This window comes from Papilio polytes, unplaced genomic scaffold, assembly GCF_000836215.1.
Source record: "Papilio polytes unplaced genomic scaffold, Ppol_1.0 DF823692.1, whole genome shotgun sequence".
Lineage (NCBI taxonomy): Eukaryota > Metazoa > Arthropoda > Insecta > Lepidoptera > Papilionidae > Papilio > Papilio polytes.
Window position 1 is genome coordinate 1,311,509 of NW_013525512.1, and position 17,459 is coordinate 1,328,967.

General features: G+C 40.6%; 2 protein-coding genes across 2 annotated transcripts in view; one reads left to right on the top strand and one right to left on the bottom strand.

Annotated features, from left to right (window-relative positions):
• Positions 1-5,520: 5,520 nt before the first annotated feature.
• Positions 5,521-13,742, top strand: LOC106103957 (max-interacting protein 1-like; the record flags this gene model as incomplete). The annotated part of the gene is made up of 4 exons (XM_013283875.1): positions 5,521-5,663; positions 9,064-9,178; positions 9,472-9,727; positions 10,183-13,742. Coding segments are annotated over 4 exons (759 nt in total), but the record flags the coding sequence as incomplete, so codon positions are not given.
• A 3,044-nt stretch (positions 13,743-16,786) lies between these two features.
• LOC106103958 overlaps positions 16,787-17,459 on the bottom strand; it is a 3,153-nt gene continuing 2,480 nt past the window's right edge. The window contains exons 6-7 of the mRNA XM_013283876.1: positions 16,884-16,986; positions 16,787-16,795 (exon numbers count right to left, since the gene is read on the bottom strand). Coding sequence (XP_013139330.1) covers positions 16,787-16,795; positions 16,884-16,986 — 112 coding nt within the window. The remainder of the gene's footprint in view (positions 16,796-16,883; positions 16,987-17,459) is intronic.

Genomic DNA, 17,459 nt, shown 5'->3' on the forward strand with positions numbered 1-17,459 from the left:
CGGGGACAGTCCGGTGACGCTACTTACCTATTTGGCAGGCACCTTCGCGACGGCATGTCAGGTTACGTCACAGAGAGCTTCCCCCGTTTCTATCACATTGGCTCAACGAGCGATTACAAATTATTTACCCTAAATTGCGGGCACTACGTTACAAAGTAGATTGCACCGTCCCCCTGACGGCTTGATAAGCATACGCTTTATTTTGAGCTGACAGCGTTTCTGTTTGTCTGATTATGTTTCATAAATTCTGGTTAATTGAATGCAGCAGGACAGCAAATGATATACTATAGTTATATGCAGTCGTTTTGTCCACGTTGTTGTGTGTCGGCACACGGCCGGTAAATTTGCTTGTCCTCATCCCAAGCTGCGCGTGAGGCGGAGGTACCCGGAGCCGCGAGTGCGCGGCTTGGCGCGGCTGCAACCAGCCGGCGTGTCGGTGCGCGGCCGCGATCGGCGTCGCGTTTCACGCTCACGTACTCGAATCGCGTTAACTTTCGCTTGTGTACTCGCTAGGCAATAACAACTGGAGTGGAGCGTGTAGTAGGGCCTTGGCAATACCAGATTTGTATTATGCAAGAATATTGTATCATAAACTAGTCTGTCGTCTTTAGTTTTGTGATAAAGTATTTCATATAACAGATAACAACGGCATCATAGTGTGTATCGGCGTGCTCAAACACTCTTTTAGCAAGCGAGCGATATGTTTGTGCGCGAGTTAGGTGTCAATTGAGCAGCATGCATGCGTATAGATGTATGAATATGGATGTGACAAGAGTTGTGATTGTGTTGTGCCAGAACAGCCCCAAATGGAAATGTGTAATCGGAGAGGGGTCAGGGACGTGTTTTACGGTATTGTTGTTTCTGTATATATCTTCTCATTATTTTATACCATTATGCGATTGTCGTGTTGCCGACTTGCCCTGCCATTGTCCAAGCTAAACTAAAACAGTTTAATAGGCTAATTTAACAAAGGAATTACTTGTATTGATAATCAAAATCTCCGAAACAGTCGATTCCAAATGACTTAACTTCTTTTACTAACGCAATGAGATTAAACACTTAACATAACACATTCGTGAAAAACGCATCCAAATCGCTTAATCGTTTCCGAGATTAGTGCGCTCGAACTCGCAGCCATCCACGCGACATCAACACAACAACACAAAAACCAACATTATATAAACATAAGTAGTGTTTTAGGACAAAGAGATTAATAAAATACAGAACTGTTCAATTGTGTTCGCTTTAAAGAGTGTGTGTGTAGGTGTGTGTGTATAGGGTTGAATTATTGAAAACCTTATCTTATACAACTAATATAGTTATTAGTTTAGTTAGGTATAAGATGGCGGACGAGCAAGCGGCCACTAGACTAGCGAAATCACCGCTGCTATACACGTGTCCAACACTTCGAAATGTTATAGATGCGTTGTCTAATTTTGATTGAATACAGGGGACTCACTCAATCAGGATATGGACCGCTTAGTTTGAAAGTAGTGTAAGTCCATTCTCAATAGTGTCGAGATAATGAGAGGTAAGCATAACTGTTTATTCAAAAATAAAGGCAAATTGAATGAAGTCTGGCAATTTCTCTATTGTTATATAAATAACGAATTTAATTATACCATTTATATATATATATATATATACATATGTGTTTTAGGCGCATTAAAGTACAATAACAGATAAATATGAGTTGTAACTGGACGTACACTGCTTTTAAAATTAGACAACTGTAAATATCGTTCATTTTAATTTATAAAAATCGAAAAGGACTTAAAATATATTTATTTTCAATTCAATTTTGGTAACAACATAATTAGTGTTTACAAATTTATTTGGAAACACTAATTACGTTCACCATGCACCATGCACCATGCACCGGAGGTATACAGGATAGTAACTGCTTCATGTCTTTATATCTTCGTAAGTAACAGGCATTATCGTGCAACGGCGCACTGGCGATTTTTTCAAACTTTAGCGGTTTTCCAGGACGTGTGGGTAATAAATTCATATTTTTAAATTCAGCATTCTTCAATTCTTCATTACTGTTTTATATAAAACTAGCTGTTCCAGTGTTCTGTTGATCCGAATGAAATTATGAAAATTTTATTTGATACATATACATTTTAATGTTCGTCGTCAGTGTGTTGTATTTGTTGCCTAATCGAATTTGAAAGATTTAATGATGAAGCTATTTATAATTAAGAGAAATATTTTCAATTGTTATAAAGATAATGTTGATTTACCATTTGTTTCTTACTTACTCGTATATCATTATCTCATGTCAATATGAAGTTATACAATTTATGAAACAAATAAAAAACTAAATAAGTAAGCTAACTTAGCAACTCTTGACACGTACGATAAAACAGATGAATCAAAAATAACATAATCGTATACTGATCGGCAAACTTCTGTTAAACCAGCTACCTCTGGCAACTTTCATTTACCGACCAATTTTAATTGTACAATACATGGGGTTTTTAAGAAATTACACACGGACTAGTTTTGCTTTAAAAATAAACATTAGATTATGCATGCAATACGTCTTCTCATTATCTCCAAAACGGACTTACACTTTCAAAATAAACTTCTACTTCACCAAATCTTCCAATCGGAGACGATCGCAGTTGGTCTCGCGTAAGCACGCAATCATTAGACGAGACGCGGAAACACCTAACTTCTGCTTGACAGCTGTCTTCTGTCCTCTTGTGTTTGTGCTACTGCTCCGGCTAGCGGGACAGTCCCGCAGCAGCTGCTGCTGACCAACATCACTGTTAAATGGTCATACACTATACATAACCAAAACATTTTATATTCGACGAATCAGCATTTTGAGAACATATTGTATGCTCTTAATAACCGTTTTCACAAGCAAGGAGCAATTAAATTAGAGATTTGTATTTTAAGCAACGGCTAATGCTTAATACATTTAAGGAATTTGCACAACACCGTTATTTATAAATAGTTACGGTAAATAGTGAAGTGCCTCTGTATTTTGTCGGCCAACCTGCTCTTTTGGGAGGTGTTTGCAAATAATAAAGTGCATTTTGTGCTACTTAATATTATGCAATGTGAACATGGGTTGAATGTGATGTCGCGATCAGTAGACAGTGCGGCGCCGGCGCGGCGCTGTCAAATTACACGTGCGCACAGTCACTGACTCGTCACCTGCGCACTTCGCCCAGCGCCCTGCGCCCTGCGCCCTTGCCCAGCGCCTTGTGCCTTACGCGCATCAGACAACAGACTTGTATTCCAAGTACAAGCGTACTTGCATTTTGGTTTTTGTTTGGCATTTACTATGTAACAATAATTGTAAACCTATACGAATAATATGAAGAGGAAAGATTTGTATTTCTGTACATGTTGAAACTACTGGGCCGATTTAAAAAATTCTTAGCCCATTAAAAAGCTACGTTATCAGTTAGTAATATTAGCCATAATTTCAGTTATTTTAAATTTGACTCGTATGAAGTCGCGAGCAACAGCTATTACATTATAACGCTGACTTGTGCTCAGGCCAGGCACAGTGCGATGTATTTCAGCGACTATTTGATGAACCAGTGAATGAACACGATTACTTTTCACTACCCGCTGAACTGTGTGTGCTAGTTGTCTGTGGCGTCTCACACATGGAGACAATATTCAATTTATGTGTTTATTAACATTAATGTGGATATTAGAAACGGCGACGAGTGCGCTCGCGCGGCTCGCCTGCCTGCACACGTCCTCGATACAAAAATAGCCATTATGATGCAAACTGCATCGGAAATTTGTTTTTTTGTTGTTTTCGACCTCAAAGCGCTCGATGTTGTCGCCGATTCGAAACGTTTTAGCACATAAAAAATAAACTTTTTAATAAAAAAACAAAACCGACTTCCAAACAAAATATTCTAAAAACGAAATATTCTCAAAAAAACAGTACACTAAAAGCTAGTAGCTTGTAGCTATTATGTCTATATTGTACAATTATTATTAATTTGATGTCGGTGTCAGCCGAGGTATGAAGTGGTGTTTTTACGCAAGGCTTTCTACATTTTTACCATAACAATTGACAATTTTAAGTACAGTAACGTTTAAGTAATCAATCTACATTGACTGACACCGACTTAGATTGGATAAGGATTCATACCGAACACGAGTAATAGCGTTAAAAGTGGGGTGTAGATTTCGAGCGATATTTTTATGAAGAAAGTGGTTATTGTGCGACAACCTTAATAGATAGATATATGCTATCGCGAACTTTTATTTAGCAAATTTAATATGCTACAATTCTTCCATACATCATTTTTATGTAAGTCTTATAGTTTAGGCTACGTAAGCAAAGAAAGCAAAAGTGACACTAAATTTCGTCGTGCGATTTTGAGCTAAACTATTTAACTACGTCGTAGTCTTAGACTTTAAAAATCAAACAAAAAAATGGGACCCACCTGCAAGCGTTACCTTTCGGATAAAACAAGATTTATCAAAATCGGTTCACTAGCGGCGGAGTTATGCCGTAACACACATAAAAAAAATATTCAGACGAATTGAGTATCTTTTGGGAAGTCGGTCAAAAACAGCACATGCGCCCATTTTATTCAATGTCAAAAGCGATGACAGGGAACTTCGCGACGGCTCAGAGGTGGTACGTCTTTAGGAGGAATCTAAGAAATATTGCAGTTTTAGACAATTTTTACTATGGCTCGTCGCTAAGGAAACCTTTTTACAAACATTTTTTTTTATAGAGACATATGAAAATTTAATTTAGAAATTTGAGACAGACAAGTGATAATCGCCGTCCTTATAGTGTGTCTAAATAATTTAGATTAGTTTGATAAATGACGCATATGAAGTACCGAATTCAATTCGTATGAAGTCAAATACTATACTTAATAGACAGGTATCGTAGTGACGAAAAAAACACACATACCGAATAATTTTTAACTATCGATATTCGGCTTAAGTAATTAACAAACTCAACTAAAATTATTATTTTCTTATTCACTAACTTAGAGAACAATTTTAGTATTGATTATAGTATAAAGAATTTAGCGATGACAGAAATAATAGGGAAATCCAATTCGATTACGTACGGCTGTAGTAGTAATAGACATTTATTTACTCTCATTATTTGTTATGGTCATTATTATTGTGAGAAAACAGTGTTTTTTTTTTCTTTCATAAGTTATTACTATAAATTTGTAGATTCCAACTTCTATAAAAATAAAAATTGAAAATCGATAAGATTCATGACTGATTTCACACAACCCATCCCTACTAAATTTGAAATGAATTGTCAAACTAATCTAAATTATTTAGACAAACTATAGTTTAATTATTGATGTGACGTTTCACACTCGCTATCGTAATCCTTATGCCTCTGGACTTATCCTGTTTTTATATACTCGTATTTGTAAACCTTTATTGTCATGACACACATGACATACACTACCTTTTCCTCTATAATAAATAATAATCACATCCGTGAATTTTATACTTTATTTTCATACTTATTGGCCCCTAGCAAAGTTTTGCTGATTTCGAGAAGTCTCTATTAACACCTTTCTACGTTTACTTTTAAAGTGTCGTGTGTTCTCTGCGGTCGCGGGAGGAGGACACTCTTGGACAAGGCGGTGGTCGAGGGCGCACTGGCACAGCGCGGCGCTGCGTAACCTTGCGCGGTACGCGGTAAACACGTCACGTCACGAGCTATTCTTAGCCAGCAAGTGGGCGCGTGCGGGGTCGACGACCGCCGCGTATCGCGCCAGCGCAGCACCGCGCAGCACAGTCCAGCACAGCCTAGCACAGCAAAGCTCAGCACAGCGCTGCTATCGCCAACATTGCTCTTTCGTTACGCGAATACGAAGCTGTTTTACCTGCAAAATAATAGAATGCGTTTTAAATAAGAATTTGAATGAACCCGCGCCTTATCAGGCCCAAGTGGTAGCAGCGTTACAGTAAAATAATGTAAAAAGTGCTTTACCGGAAATATTTTGGAGTTTTAACGCATTCTTTGTTAATATTATAAAGAGGAAAGTTTAGTATGTAATGAGTAAATGATGCAAAAACAACTGGCACGATTTCAAACATTCCTATGCCATTAGAAAGCTATGTTATCGCTAAATAATCATTATTACCAAATTTTATTTTAAATCCCGCGCGGACGAAGTGGTAAACACATGTTAGTATACTATATAACGGTCATCATGTGTGATTTGCGGCGCGGCGTCTTCAGTAGTGCGAGCCCGTTACCTCGGTTCAAGGTAAATAAGTTGGCGGCGGCCGGACGACTCCAAGACATCCTTACGGAACAGAGTATTGTGTGATCTCCGTGTGGGACGGTCGGCGCTTTCGGTGAACTCATCCGTTATTGCGAATTCCTAGCGGAACACGACAAACTCTGTCAAACCCAAGGAGGGTGATTATAGAACATAGATTGAATATAAACTAATAAGTATGTAACAAACCGGGTCGCGTGTCTGTAACCCCATGTTTGTGTGTTCTCTGTTGCGGCATTCACAAGGTTCTCATCGTGAGGGATGTTTTTGTCGAACAAAAATAGTCTTGACTACCGTACATCAGGCTGACACCGAGACGGTAGACAGAAATGAGAAATGTAAGCGCAACAATATTTCTGTCCATGTTGCTGGCCAATGTTTACTTTAACTGTTATTAATAATGTAAAAAAAATGTTTACACGTTGTCAAAGTTGAATTTATTTTACATAATAACCGTAAAGTTACCAAAAGATCAATTATTGTTAAATATATTGTGGGGTAAAATTAAAAATATTTGAATTTTAATCTGCGTGTCGCGGCGAGCAATAGTTATGTATGTAGCTTACTAGCTGCTCCCGTATCGCTTCATCCCCATCATATAACATCACATTAAGTAAACATGTCGAACAATGTTTGTAACATTTTTATATTGTCTCGTATTATTTTACTTCTTGGATGGAGTGGTGATGCTTGTAAAGCCAGTTTACACTTGCAACGTGTAAATGCGCCTTTGAGTTTTTAGCCTAACCCGCTGAACGGGTTTCGATGAAATGTGGCTTAGATGTAGACATAGTCTGGAAGATCATAGATCATAGATCCCGAAAAAAGTTACGGTTTTATTATATGTGGGATTCATAATATTGTTTTTCCATATTTGTCATGTTGTGTTTTTATTTATACTGCACAGGTAACAATTAGTATTTGTATCTCATTATGGTCTTATTATGTGATAAACCTCGAACCTGCTCATACTTTACTCTCACCGCGTCGTCATTAGACCCGGTCGTAATTGATAAAAAGGTATTTTAATAAATTTTTTCTGTTTATGTAGCTGGAAGTCTATTTAGTTTGTCTATTCCGTCAACTCCTAGCGGGTCGGGGATGTTGCCAGCACGTTGCGTGACGTCGTGACGCCTGACGCCGGGCGGGAACAAAGACGGCAGCCACGTGGCCCTATCGATCCGCCGCGCAGCACCGCGCCCCGCACCCCGACACCTCCATTCACAAACGACGCTCGCCTTGTGTTGACACTGCTTCCCGGGTGGTCAGGGAGTCGACAACCCTTTACAAGAGCTCGCGTGAGGCCGCACAGGCAGGGCAAGACATAACTGGAGAAGCTCTTCTGTTTAGCCACTGCTAAGTGGGAACTGTTCCATTTTTGTGAAAAATTTCATCCATAATCGTTTAGCCGTTTATATCTATCGAAACTTTCGCATGTTTATTATAAAAACGAGTTGTTTCCTGTAACTTTAAATGCAACATTCTATTAAAACAACAATAATGCAAACCATTCGCTTCGTTATGTTGGCGAATTCCAGATACCGCTTGCTCGTTTTTCACCTTAAACTATAAAAAACACACACCGCTAGTCCGATGTAGAGTCTAACAGTATATTAATTGGACAAATAGTTTAGAAGATATCCCGAACGCAAACAATAAGGGTAAACAAAAAAATCAGCTCAAACTACCGAGTTTAGGAATTTTGAATCTTACATTTTTGTTATTACGTAGATTACTACTGACTTAATACGTACTCGGAAAGGAGGCTTCCTTCAAATTTATCTTGGAAAGGTTGAAAAAAGTGAACGTAAGTTATGAATTTGTAAGCTATACATGGACGAAATTGCAGGCAAAAGCTAGTTGTATATAAAAAATATCAGAAAACGTTGCTAGCACTCTAAAAATAAGCAGTAAAAAATGCGAATCTGATATTTCATATATTTTTTATTATTTGTTATAAATTTCTTCTTAAAAAGGTGCACAGATACAGAGCGGAGCCGTGCAAGGGCGGGGGTAAATTGTTTCATATCTTTGTGGAGGCGAAGAGACCTGCTCTAGCTGGCACTTTTATATTTAGGGATCTTTAGGAAATCCTCCATACTCTACGTGTTATACTGCCGGGTTTATTGCCGCACCCCGCCCCCCTTGTGATTATTTGCCCCCTTCGTGAAAACGAGGTTCACATTGCCTGATTAATATGTTAAATATCAACTTAAACAGTAGTACAGAACTTCTCATATTAAAAAAATGTTTGTGACAAAATTGTTTACACCTACAACGTCGCGGTCGCGGCCGCAGCTTGACCGGCATGGCCGCTCAACATGACATTGTGGGGGACGTTGACCTTCATTAATCTGTTTTATCACCTTCTCTTTTCCATTTTTATCACAATAAGTGTATTATCATTGTCTTATTGATAAGGAAAAATGTTTTATTATTTATATGTTGTGGCCAAATGTTAGATTTCACCAATTCATGAAATGTCCGTTATCATGCGGATGAAGCCGCACGCGAACAGCTAGTTAATGTATGTACGTAGGGGGGGGGGGACGAGTGGTCAAGGGGGTCTAGTATTAAAAATACTTTTTGTTTATTTAAAAGAGAATGTTTGTTTCCTTAGTTTGTAATAAAAATGACAAGTCGTTTTTGAGTTATATCTTACACTGACAGCTTAAGGCAGCGCGCTCACAATGCTCGTACGGTCCGCGATGGTACTAGCAACGTATGGACAGGCTCGGAGTAACGATGCAACGGTCCAACGAGGAAATGAGAAAGCTGCAATAATGCACTCGTTTTGTTACAGACGAGCACATCTGAGGAGCTGTTTGGAGCGGTTGAAGGGCATGGTGCCGTTGGAGCCCGAGGCGGCGCGCCACACCACGCTCGGCCTGCTAACTAAAGCCAAAAGGTTCATAAAGGTAACCGTCATCGGCGCTCCGCTTCTTACGCCCAGGGCTGAAATCTACCTCCTCGCTTTGCGCTACAAACTCGTAGCGCTTCTTAAGTACATGAACTGCGAATTATCAAAAATACTTACTACAAATATGTAATAGACATTGGATAACGAAACTCTACCTGCAGAGACTAGAGTTAGTCGCTAAGCGAGACCTTGAATATACTTATAATATGAATAATGAAGACTTAAGGAAATACTGTCTTTATATTATACATTGTATAAGGAGGTAAATATATGTGCGACGGGCGGTTTCAGAGCCTGGAAGAGCGGGAGAAGAGGCATTCCTGCCACAAGGAGCAGTTAGCTCGCGAGCAGCGCTTCCTGCGCCGCCGGCTGGCGCAACTGAGCGGCGCGGCGCGGCGCGCGCGCTGCTCGCCCGGGGAGGCCTGCGCGCCCGCCTCGCCGCACGCCGCGCATCAGCACTCCGCCCGGGCCGACTCCTTCTCCTCGGTGGAGTCCTCCTCCGGCGTGTCCACCGCCGACCGCTCGCCCTCCTCCGTCTCCGAGAGCGGTGAGTGCCTGCTGCTGCTGCCTCCGCTCGCTGCTGTCTGCTCGCACTCCGCCGCCTCCCATCAAGCGGCCTCTCTCCGCGCAGCCATATACAAAGTTTTAGTAAAATTTTCTTCTAAATTGAAAGCGATTAAATGTCCCAAATTAAATGTGTTGTAATGGCATTGGCGTTCCCAGAGGGGGCAGCTGCTTCCTCTAAAGACTACTAAATGTAAAATAGGTATAGAAACTACTATGAATATGAATATTTTGATAATAGCGGTCGGCGCGGCCATAACGTACAGCCGATTTTGTGCTACCGTTCCGTATGTTATTGTTAATTTATATTATACTTTTTTGTCGTTCGTTAGATATGACGTTAGAAGCGCCAATAGAGTTTTAATTCGACCATTGTCTGTCTAAGTGTGAATCATGATATTGCATGAAGTGGCTAAGGTGTGTCGGTGTGCGTTGCAGACGAGGTGGACGTGCTCGGCTACACGTCCAGCCCCAGCGACTGCGAGTCGCTGGCGTCGGGCGACAGCGGGCTGCCGCGAGCCGCGCGCCCCCGCCGCGCCCCGCCCCGCGCACCCACCCGCGCCCCCAGGTCCGGTCTCACTATTCATCATATACAACCAAGAATCCAACTGACTGCACTTCTCGATCCAATTCATTCGAGTCGCGCGGCCTCTTGTTGGCGTCTGCGCGACATACATTTTTAATTAAAAAAAAATGTTTTATAATATACTATTGTACTACAGCCGCATCGCGGAACGCGCCATCATCGGCGGTATTTCCCAATGGATACGACTGTGTCTTTGAAGAAGAGAACGTACCTTTGTCTCAGGGGGCGACAACGATTGTGCCGCGACTCCGGTGTGTCGTACAGGGTAGCAGTGTTGTACAGCGGGGGTGTGTGATGTGTTGCAGATGGGGGCTGCCCCAGCCCGCCGCGCCCGCGCCCTCGCCCGCGCCCGCGCCCTCGCCCTCGCCCTGCCCGGCGCGGCCGCTCTAACCTGCCCGGACGACTCTGCACCAGCTGCTCCACACACACAACACACACACACATCGTATTGAGTACAAAATCGCCAAAAAAAATCTATCACTTTTACTTAACCTTACACACTTAGTTATTTAACAACCGCCCGCCGCTCAACTAGTTAAATTTGCTTTTCTAATTTCATCAGTTAAGTATGTTTATTATCACGCTAAGTGTTTCAATAGGTGGAGGGTGCGGCGGCGCGCGGCCAAGGGAACCGCCTTTTAACTTCTGTTATGTGCACAAAAATCACAACTTGCAACGCGGAGAATTTAAATGTAAAAAAGGCGCCGGCGTGTCAATTGTGTCCATGGAGAGTCCTCGTGCACATCCGCGGGATGTCGGCGCCTGCCTTCTCACTTCCCTTCACTTCAATCGCTTCTCCAAACCGATCAAAATTAGTATCATTTCTCGACAGTGGATTTATACACAAGGTTCCTTCTAACCTTTTACTTCTTCATTTCTCTGGCACAAGTGCTACTTCCAGACTTCGTGCAATATACTCTAATGGTAGCTGATATCTTGGCGTCCCTCCGCGGCCGCTTGCGAACTCGCCCCCTGACATGCCAACCATAGAACTTGAAAGGCATCCCTGTGTCGGACCCTGGACTTTCCCCTTTTGAAAGATTTTATGTTATTTCACATTTTGTTTTATGTATTTACACTTTGTTTTTTTTTTTTCAAAATTTATCTTTCTTATGTCCTTCGACAATATTTAAACGTAGGATAAGTACCTATTGGCAAAACCAGCCGGCGATTTGTCGGCACCACGTCGGCGACACGACACTAAATATCGTTAATGACTTACTTAGGCGAGGAGAGTTTGTATGGTTGCGGCCTGACGTTTGCGTCCCGACCTGCCGACACCTCTCGCCTCTCGCCTCTCGCCTCGAGTTGCGCCGTTCGGCCGAGTCTCCTGCACATAGCCTGGCTCTCTGTCCTAGGAAAGTCGTCATGACTCCTGCCAGCTACGAGTACAGCTTGTGCAGCCATGACACACACACGCTGATGCGTTACAGTACCACCTTTTGCCACGCGCAGTTTTCACGGAAGGCAATATTTTCTAAGAAAATCGCATCGCTTGCACCGCGAGCGTCGAGAGGCTAGAGAGAGCTCGGCCGAGCGAAACTCTCCTAGTGGAAATAGCATTATGTTTGTATATAACTATTTGTTTCTTGTAGTATAGACGAATGAAATAGATAATACCTGTGTAGAGCGCGCGGGGAGCGCGGGGAGTGCGCGGGGACTCCCCGCACTCCCCGCGCACAACGACATCATATTTTTAGTATAATTTGAATATTGATGATCTCATTTCGATGTACGTCCTTCCAGTAATGGTGTCATTTTTTATTTAAACTTTGGAAAAATGTTCAATCAAACCGTTAATCCGGCGACCGCTTGTGACCGCTTGTGATTATTGCACTCACTTCTACAAATATGAATACGTAAACATTGGTTATGTGAGTGGAAGCGAATGTCCGCCTCCGAGCAACACCACACCGCTGTGACTGCTTTTTGGGACTCTATTGTTTTGTGCGATTAGTTAAGACAGTTGTTAGGTAAATGTGGATTGCGAGGAGGCGGAGAGCGGAGAGCGGAGAGCGGAGGGCGCGCGGAGCGGTTCGTGCCGTAGTGTGCATGTGGACGGATGACGTCATTACTCGGGGGGCGCGGAGGGGCGCGGCGGACGCGGACACAAACCAAAAAGGAATGTGTAGCGCGCGCGGCGGCGGCGCTCCACTTCTCACACAGAGTACATTATATATTTTTGTTATAACTATTGTATTTAATAAAAATAAATTGTTAATTTATTTTATGGTGACGCGAATGTGGTTTTTTATTATGTAACGCATGATGGGCGAGGCGGCGGCGGCGGCGGCGGCGGCGGCACAGGCACACGACGGCTGCGCCTTGTTTCCGTCCGGCCTGTGCTACCGATGTGATCAACTATAAACATTTTTTTACATAATAATGCAAACACTATCTTGTGTTAACTGTATGTTATCCTTAACTTATTATACATATAGTATTTTACATCAATCTATATTTGTCACCGTCCACCAGCAAACACCGCCTTTCGGAAATTATATATCGAACAAATGATGAAAGTGACGTGTTATATTTTACGATGAGTTGTCGTATGAGTAGGGTCCGAGCGCGCCAACAGCTCGCAGGATGTCGCGGGGTGTCCGCTAAATGTCCAAGATAGTGAGTGAACGTATTTATTAAGGATATATATATGTTTTAATGAAGAGGCGCCAGCTACTGTAGTGTTTATAATAAAGATGAGAGATAGGCGGTGGCGGCGGTGACCCACTGCCAGTTAGGTTCAGAGCGAGTCCGAGCCGAGCACCGTAGTGTCGCCGCACCGCCCTTACACCCCTTATTTTCAAATGCAATATAATATATATACATTTGTAGTGGTTTTCTCTGACGATACATTCATACCAGAGCCTGAAGTCGACAATTATCATGGCAGTGGTATTTCACGCTGAGTGTATTTTCCTAGAAACGTGGATGTTGTTGCATTAGAAATTCACAGATCTGAATCTCATAATTTTTGACCTGAGATCGTTAGCAGTAAATATGTGGCGGGGTCGCCGCTTGCCTCATGTCCCCTCACTAATGTTCTGTGCCCGACTACATTATCCGCCATTAACAGACCGACACTGGAAGCCATATGATACAAAGCTTCGGAGCCGCCCGCCAAATGTCGTATAAAACCGCAATAAACACTGTGCGCAGTGCGGATTCTCCCCGCGACGCTCGCGCATTCTCCCAATTGCAAATATGAGGAGAACAATAGTAGAATAAAATTTTATGAGGAAAATTATTTAAAAAAATGTATACTGTGAGAATGCGCGGCGCACGCCGCCGTCGCCGCCGTCGCCGCCCGCCGCCCGCCTACATTCATCTATGTTACTGAGGGAACGCGGCATATGTAAGTTACTATGTAAAAAGTTATAGAATTCATTTAATAAAATTATAATTAAAACTGTCTATTGTATTATTACACTCTTATCAAAAGAGAAAACTTCGGCTTGCTCATGCCGCTGTCCGCACCTGAACCTGACACACCTGGCTCGGAGCGACACTAAAACAATAAAATAATAATAACACATTTGTTGATTTAAACCTCAACTGACTACCCCTCAAACATTATCGGGAATAATATGAATCGAAGTACTCTTGTCAAAATCGGTACACACCTTGTAGTGCATAGTTCATAATCGTACTATACGAGTGTGAATCTGTGGTTCCTACGTTTAGACTCTAGGCTAGGAACATAGATACAAACATTCACAAGGAAAATATAAGCCTCCTGTTTGGAGAATGGACTGTATTTTCTTTGGGGAAGTAGAATAATACTATATTGCTGGCAAACTGTTTATTGAAAAATATGAAAATAAGTAAAAATAGGTTGGCGTGTCGCCGAGATGTAGCTCTAGAGCGCAACGCGCAACTAATAGCAGATAGCAGCACGGTGTGTGGGCGCGCGGGGGACGGACGGGGTGCGAAGGGTTCCCCTCCGCGCGGCTTCCCCGTTGCAGTGCTACAGCACTGCACTGAACACCTCCCGTCTAAGTCGGATGATACGTTTAATGAGAATTCCTGCTGGAATACGGCGAAAAGAACAACTGAATAGAGAACAAAGAAATAAAACTACAGCAGTAAATGAAGTAATTTAATTTATTACATTCGGCGTCGGAGTCGGCCTGCGACTGCGAACATCCGATTCGCATGAATACAAAACTATTACGTAAAAGGTAACGCAAACAATATTTGTTTTCACATTTTAATATTTATCGTACAACATTTCTCTTTAATCTCTAAATACAAACAACAACAAAATGATAAATATTACATTTTATATAATATTTAAATATATATCTTCAAAATTGTACAGAAGTAGTACGTACAGTGCAAACCGACCAATCTGACATCTGGCCCCTGTTTAATATAAAACCTGAGGTGCCAAATGTATTCCTTGAAAATTATACAGGGTCATTGGTAAATAGATGTATTCCCGCTACAAGATGATGGAGGGGATAATTTAAGATAATTTTAACCTCTCTGTGTATTATGCTAAAGTTAACAATTTTTAGTTATCATTATTTACTGATTTTTTTTAAGTCAAAATAGCAACTTAAACTTTATATTTCTTTAGATTTATAAAAACCATTAAACACTGATTACTTAAAAATATTAAAAGGGTAAGGATTTCCACATTTTTACCATAACAATTAACAATTGTAAGTATAGTAATGAATTTACATTGACTGACACTGACTTCAAAGTAATAATAATTGTACAATATAGACATAACAGCTACAAAAAGGGAGGTTTACTATTTTCAAGGAATTATTTCGTTACTTTTTAGTGTACTGTTTTTTTGAGAATATTTTCTTTTTAGTGTATTTTGTTTGGAAGTCGGTTTTGTTTTTTTATTAAAAAGTCTATTTATTTCTCGATTTTTAGTGAATCTAAACAACGCAGTTTGATAATCACTAGTTTTCAAACAAAGAATGAGTTATCTAAATCGATTATATAAGAAATTAAGTAAAGATCTAATACATCGTTGCGATCATTCACTCATAATTCTGTCCAGCCGCGCGCCGCTGTTGCCCGTGAGTATATACGAGTGTTTTGATAACTTTTAGAATCTTTGTCAGAATTACATACTGTAAAATGCAATTATGATCTACATTTAATACTCTAACGTGAAAACAAATTTATTTGGATAAGGATTCATACCAAATAAGAATAAAAGCGTTTTAAATGTAGTCGATTGCATTTTTTTGACGGTTTTCGCGAAACAAACGGTTATTGTGCGACACCCTTAAGAGATAGATATATGCTATCGCGGACTTTAATATAGCTAAATTAATGAGTTATAATTCTTTCATACATCATTTTTATGTAAATCTTATAGTTTAGGCTACGTAAGCCAAGAAAGCAAACTTTGTTACAAGTTGGTATTTTTTTCTGCGACTCGTAATTTGCTATTTATGATATCTCCTAAACTATTGATTGGAATTACACAGTTCCAAGGTTATTTATCATCTACATTAAATTGATGATAGACACATTTATTTAGATAAGGATTCATACCGAACACGAGTAATAGCGTTGAAAGTGGAGTGTAGATTTCGAGCGTTATTTTAATGAAAAAAGTGGTTATTGTGCGACAACCTTAATAGATAGATATATGCTATCGCGGACTTTTATTTAGCAAATTTAATGGGCTACAATTCTTCCATATATCGTTTTTATGTAAGTCTTATAGTTTAGGCTACGTAAGCAAAGAAAGCAATAATGACCCTAAATTTCGTCGCGCGATTTTGAGCTAAACTATTTAACTACGTCGTAGTCTTGGACTCCAAAAATCAAACAAAAAAATGGGACCCACCTGTAAGCATTACCTTTCGGATAAAAAAAAGAATTATCAAAATCGGTCCACTAGCGGCGGAGTTATCCCGTAACACACATAAAAAAAAAATAGACGAATTGAGTACCTCCTTTTGAGAAGTCGGTCAAAAATATTAATATACCTAGACAAGAAGCGTAAAAAAATATCTTGCATACTATAAACGTAAACAGCTTAGGCAATGCTTCACTTCCACTTGAAAATATAAAATGCGATTTCGTCACTTTAACGCGCAAATTAAGTAGTGATTTCACATTTTGTTTATATTTAACGTTCTAATGTTGAATTGTAATTAATTGTAATGTTTATTTAAAATTAACGTATCGGTTTCGTTTTACATAATATCTTTAACTTGAGAAACCGAGGGCTCCTTGACAGAATTTGTGACATGCCTCGCGCCGGTTTAAAAGTACCTCGCAGGCCGGCACTGCATAACTACTAGGAATTGAAAAAAGCACATGATTTCAAAGGAAGCAGGCGGTAATTCGTACTAAAAGTAATTAAAACCGGAACAAGTGTTTTTATATTAAATGTGTCTAAAATAATTTATTTAACAAATTTCCGGGCGATTTTACAAATTATATGATATACGAGTACATTGCCTAGGAATTGTGCTAGGAATCCTGTGCAATGACGAATTTGATTAATGTTAACTATTCACAAATAATATCTTACAATACGGCAGAGTGCATTCTTAAAGCACATACCTACATATAAATTAGTGTAAAAGTTGCAGGCGGTGTTGGCGGTGTTGGCGGTGTTGGCGGTGTCGGCCGGGTGCGCCGACATGCACACGTTGGTCACCGCTGCCTTCCTGCACCACCAACACCTACACGACACATATTGCCTTCCTCTTGCGGCTCGGGGACAGTTTGCTTTGTGAAACTCGCTTTTATGAGTGTCGTAAACTTAAATCATTGTATGTACGTATGTTTGTACAACTTACATTATTTAGACTTATGCAAAAGTAAATATCCACCATAGACTGGCTCAGGAAGGGGGGTGGATGGTTATTATACAAATTAACGACTAATCTATTTATTTATTCAACCGATTTTTAGACAACATAACAAATTATATCTTCAAGCGCGGGCCGTCACGCGACACATCGCCCGGAGCTTTCGGCACATTTACGTACTAATAATGAGCATTACGAGCAGTACCACTACCCATGTCTTAAATGATTCTAGGAAGCAATGTACTGCATTAGTATATAATGTTTTTTCTTTATATACAAGAGGTATATTTAAGACGCGGTTGCTGCACGAGGGGCGGCGCGGCTCAGTG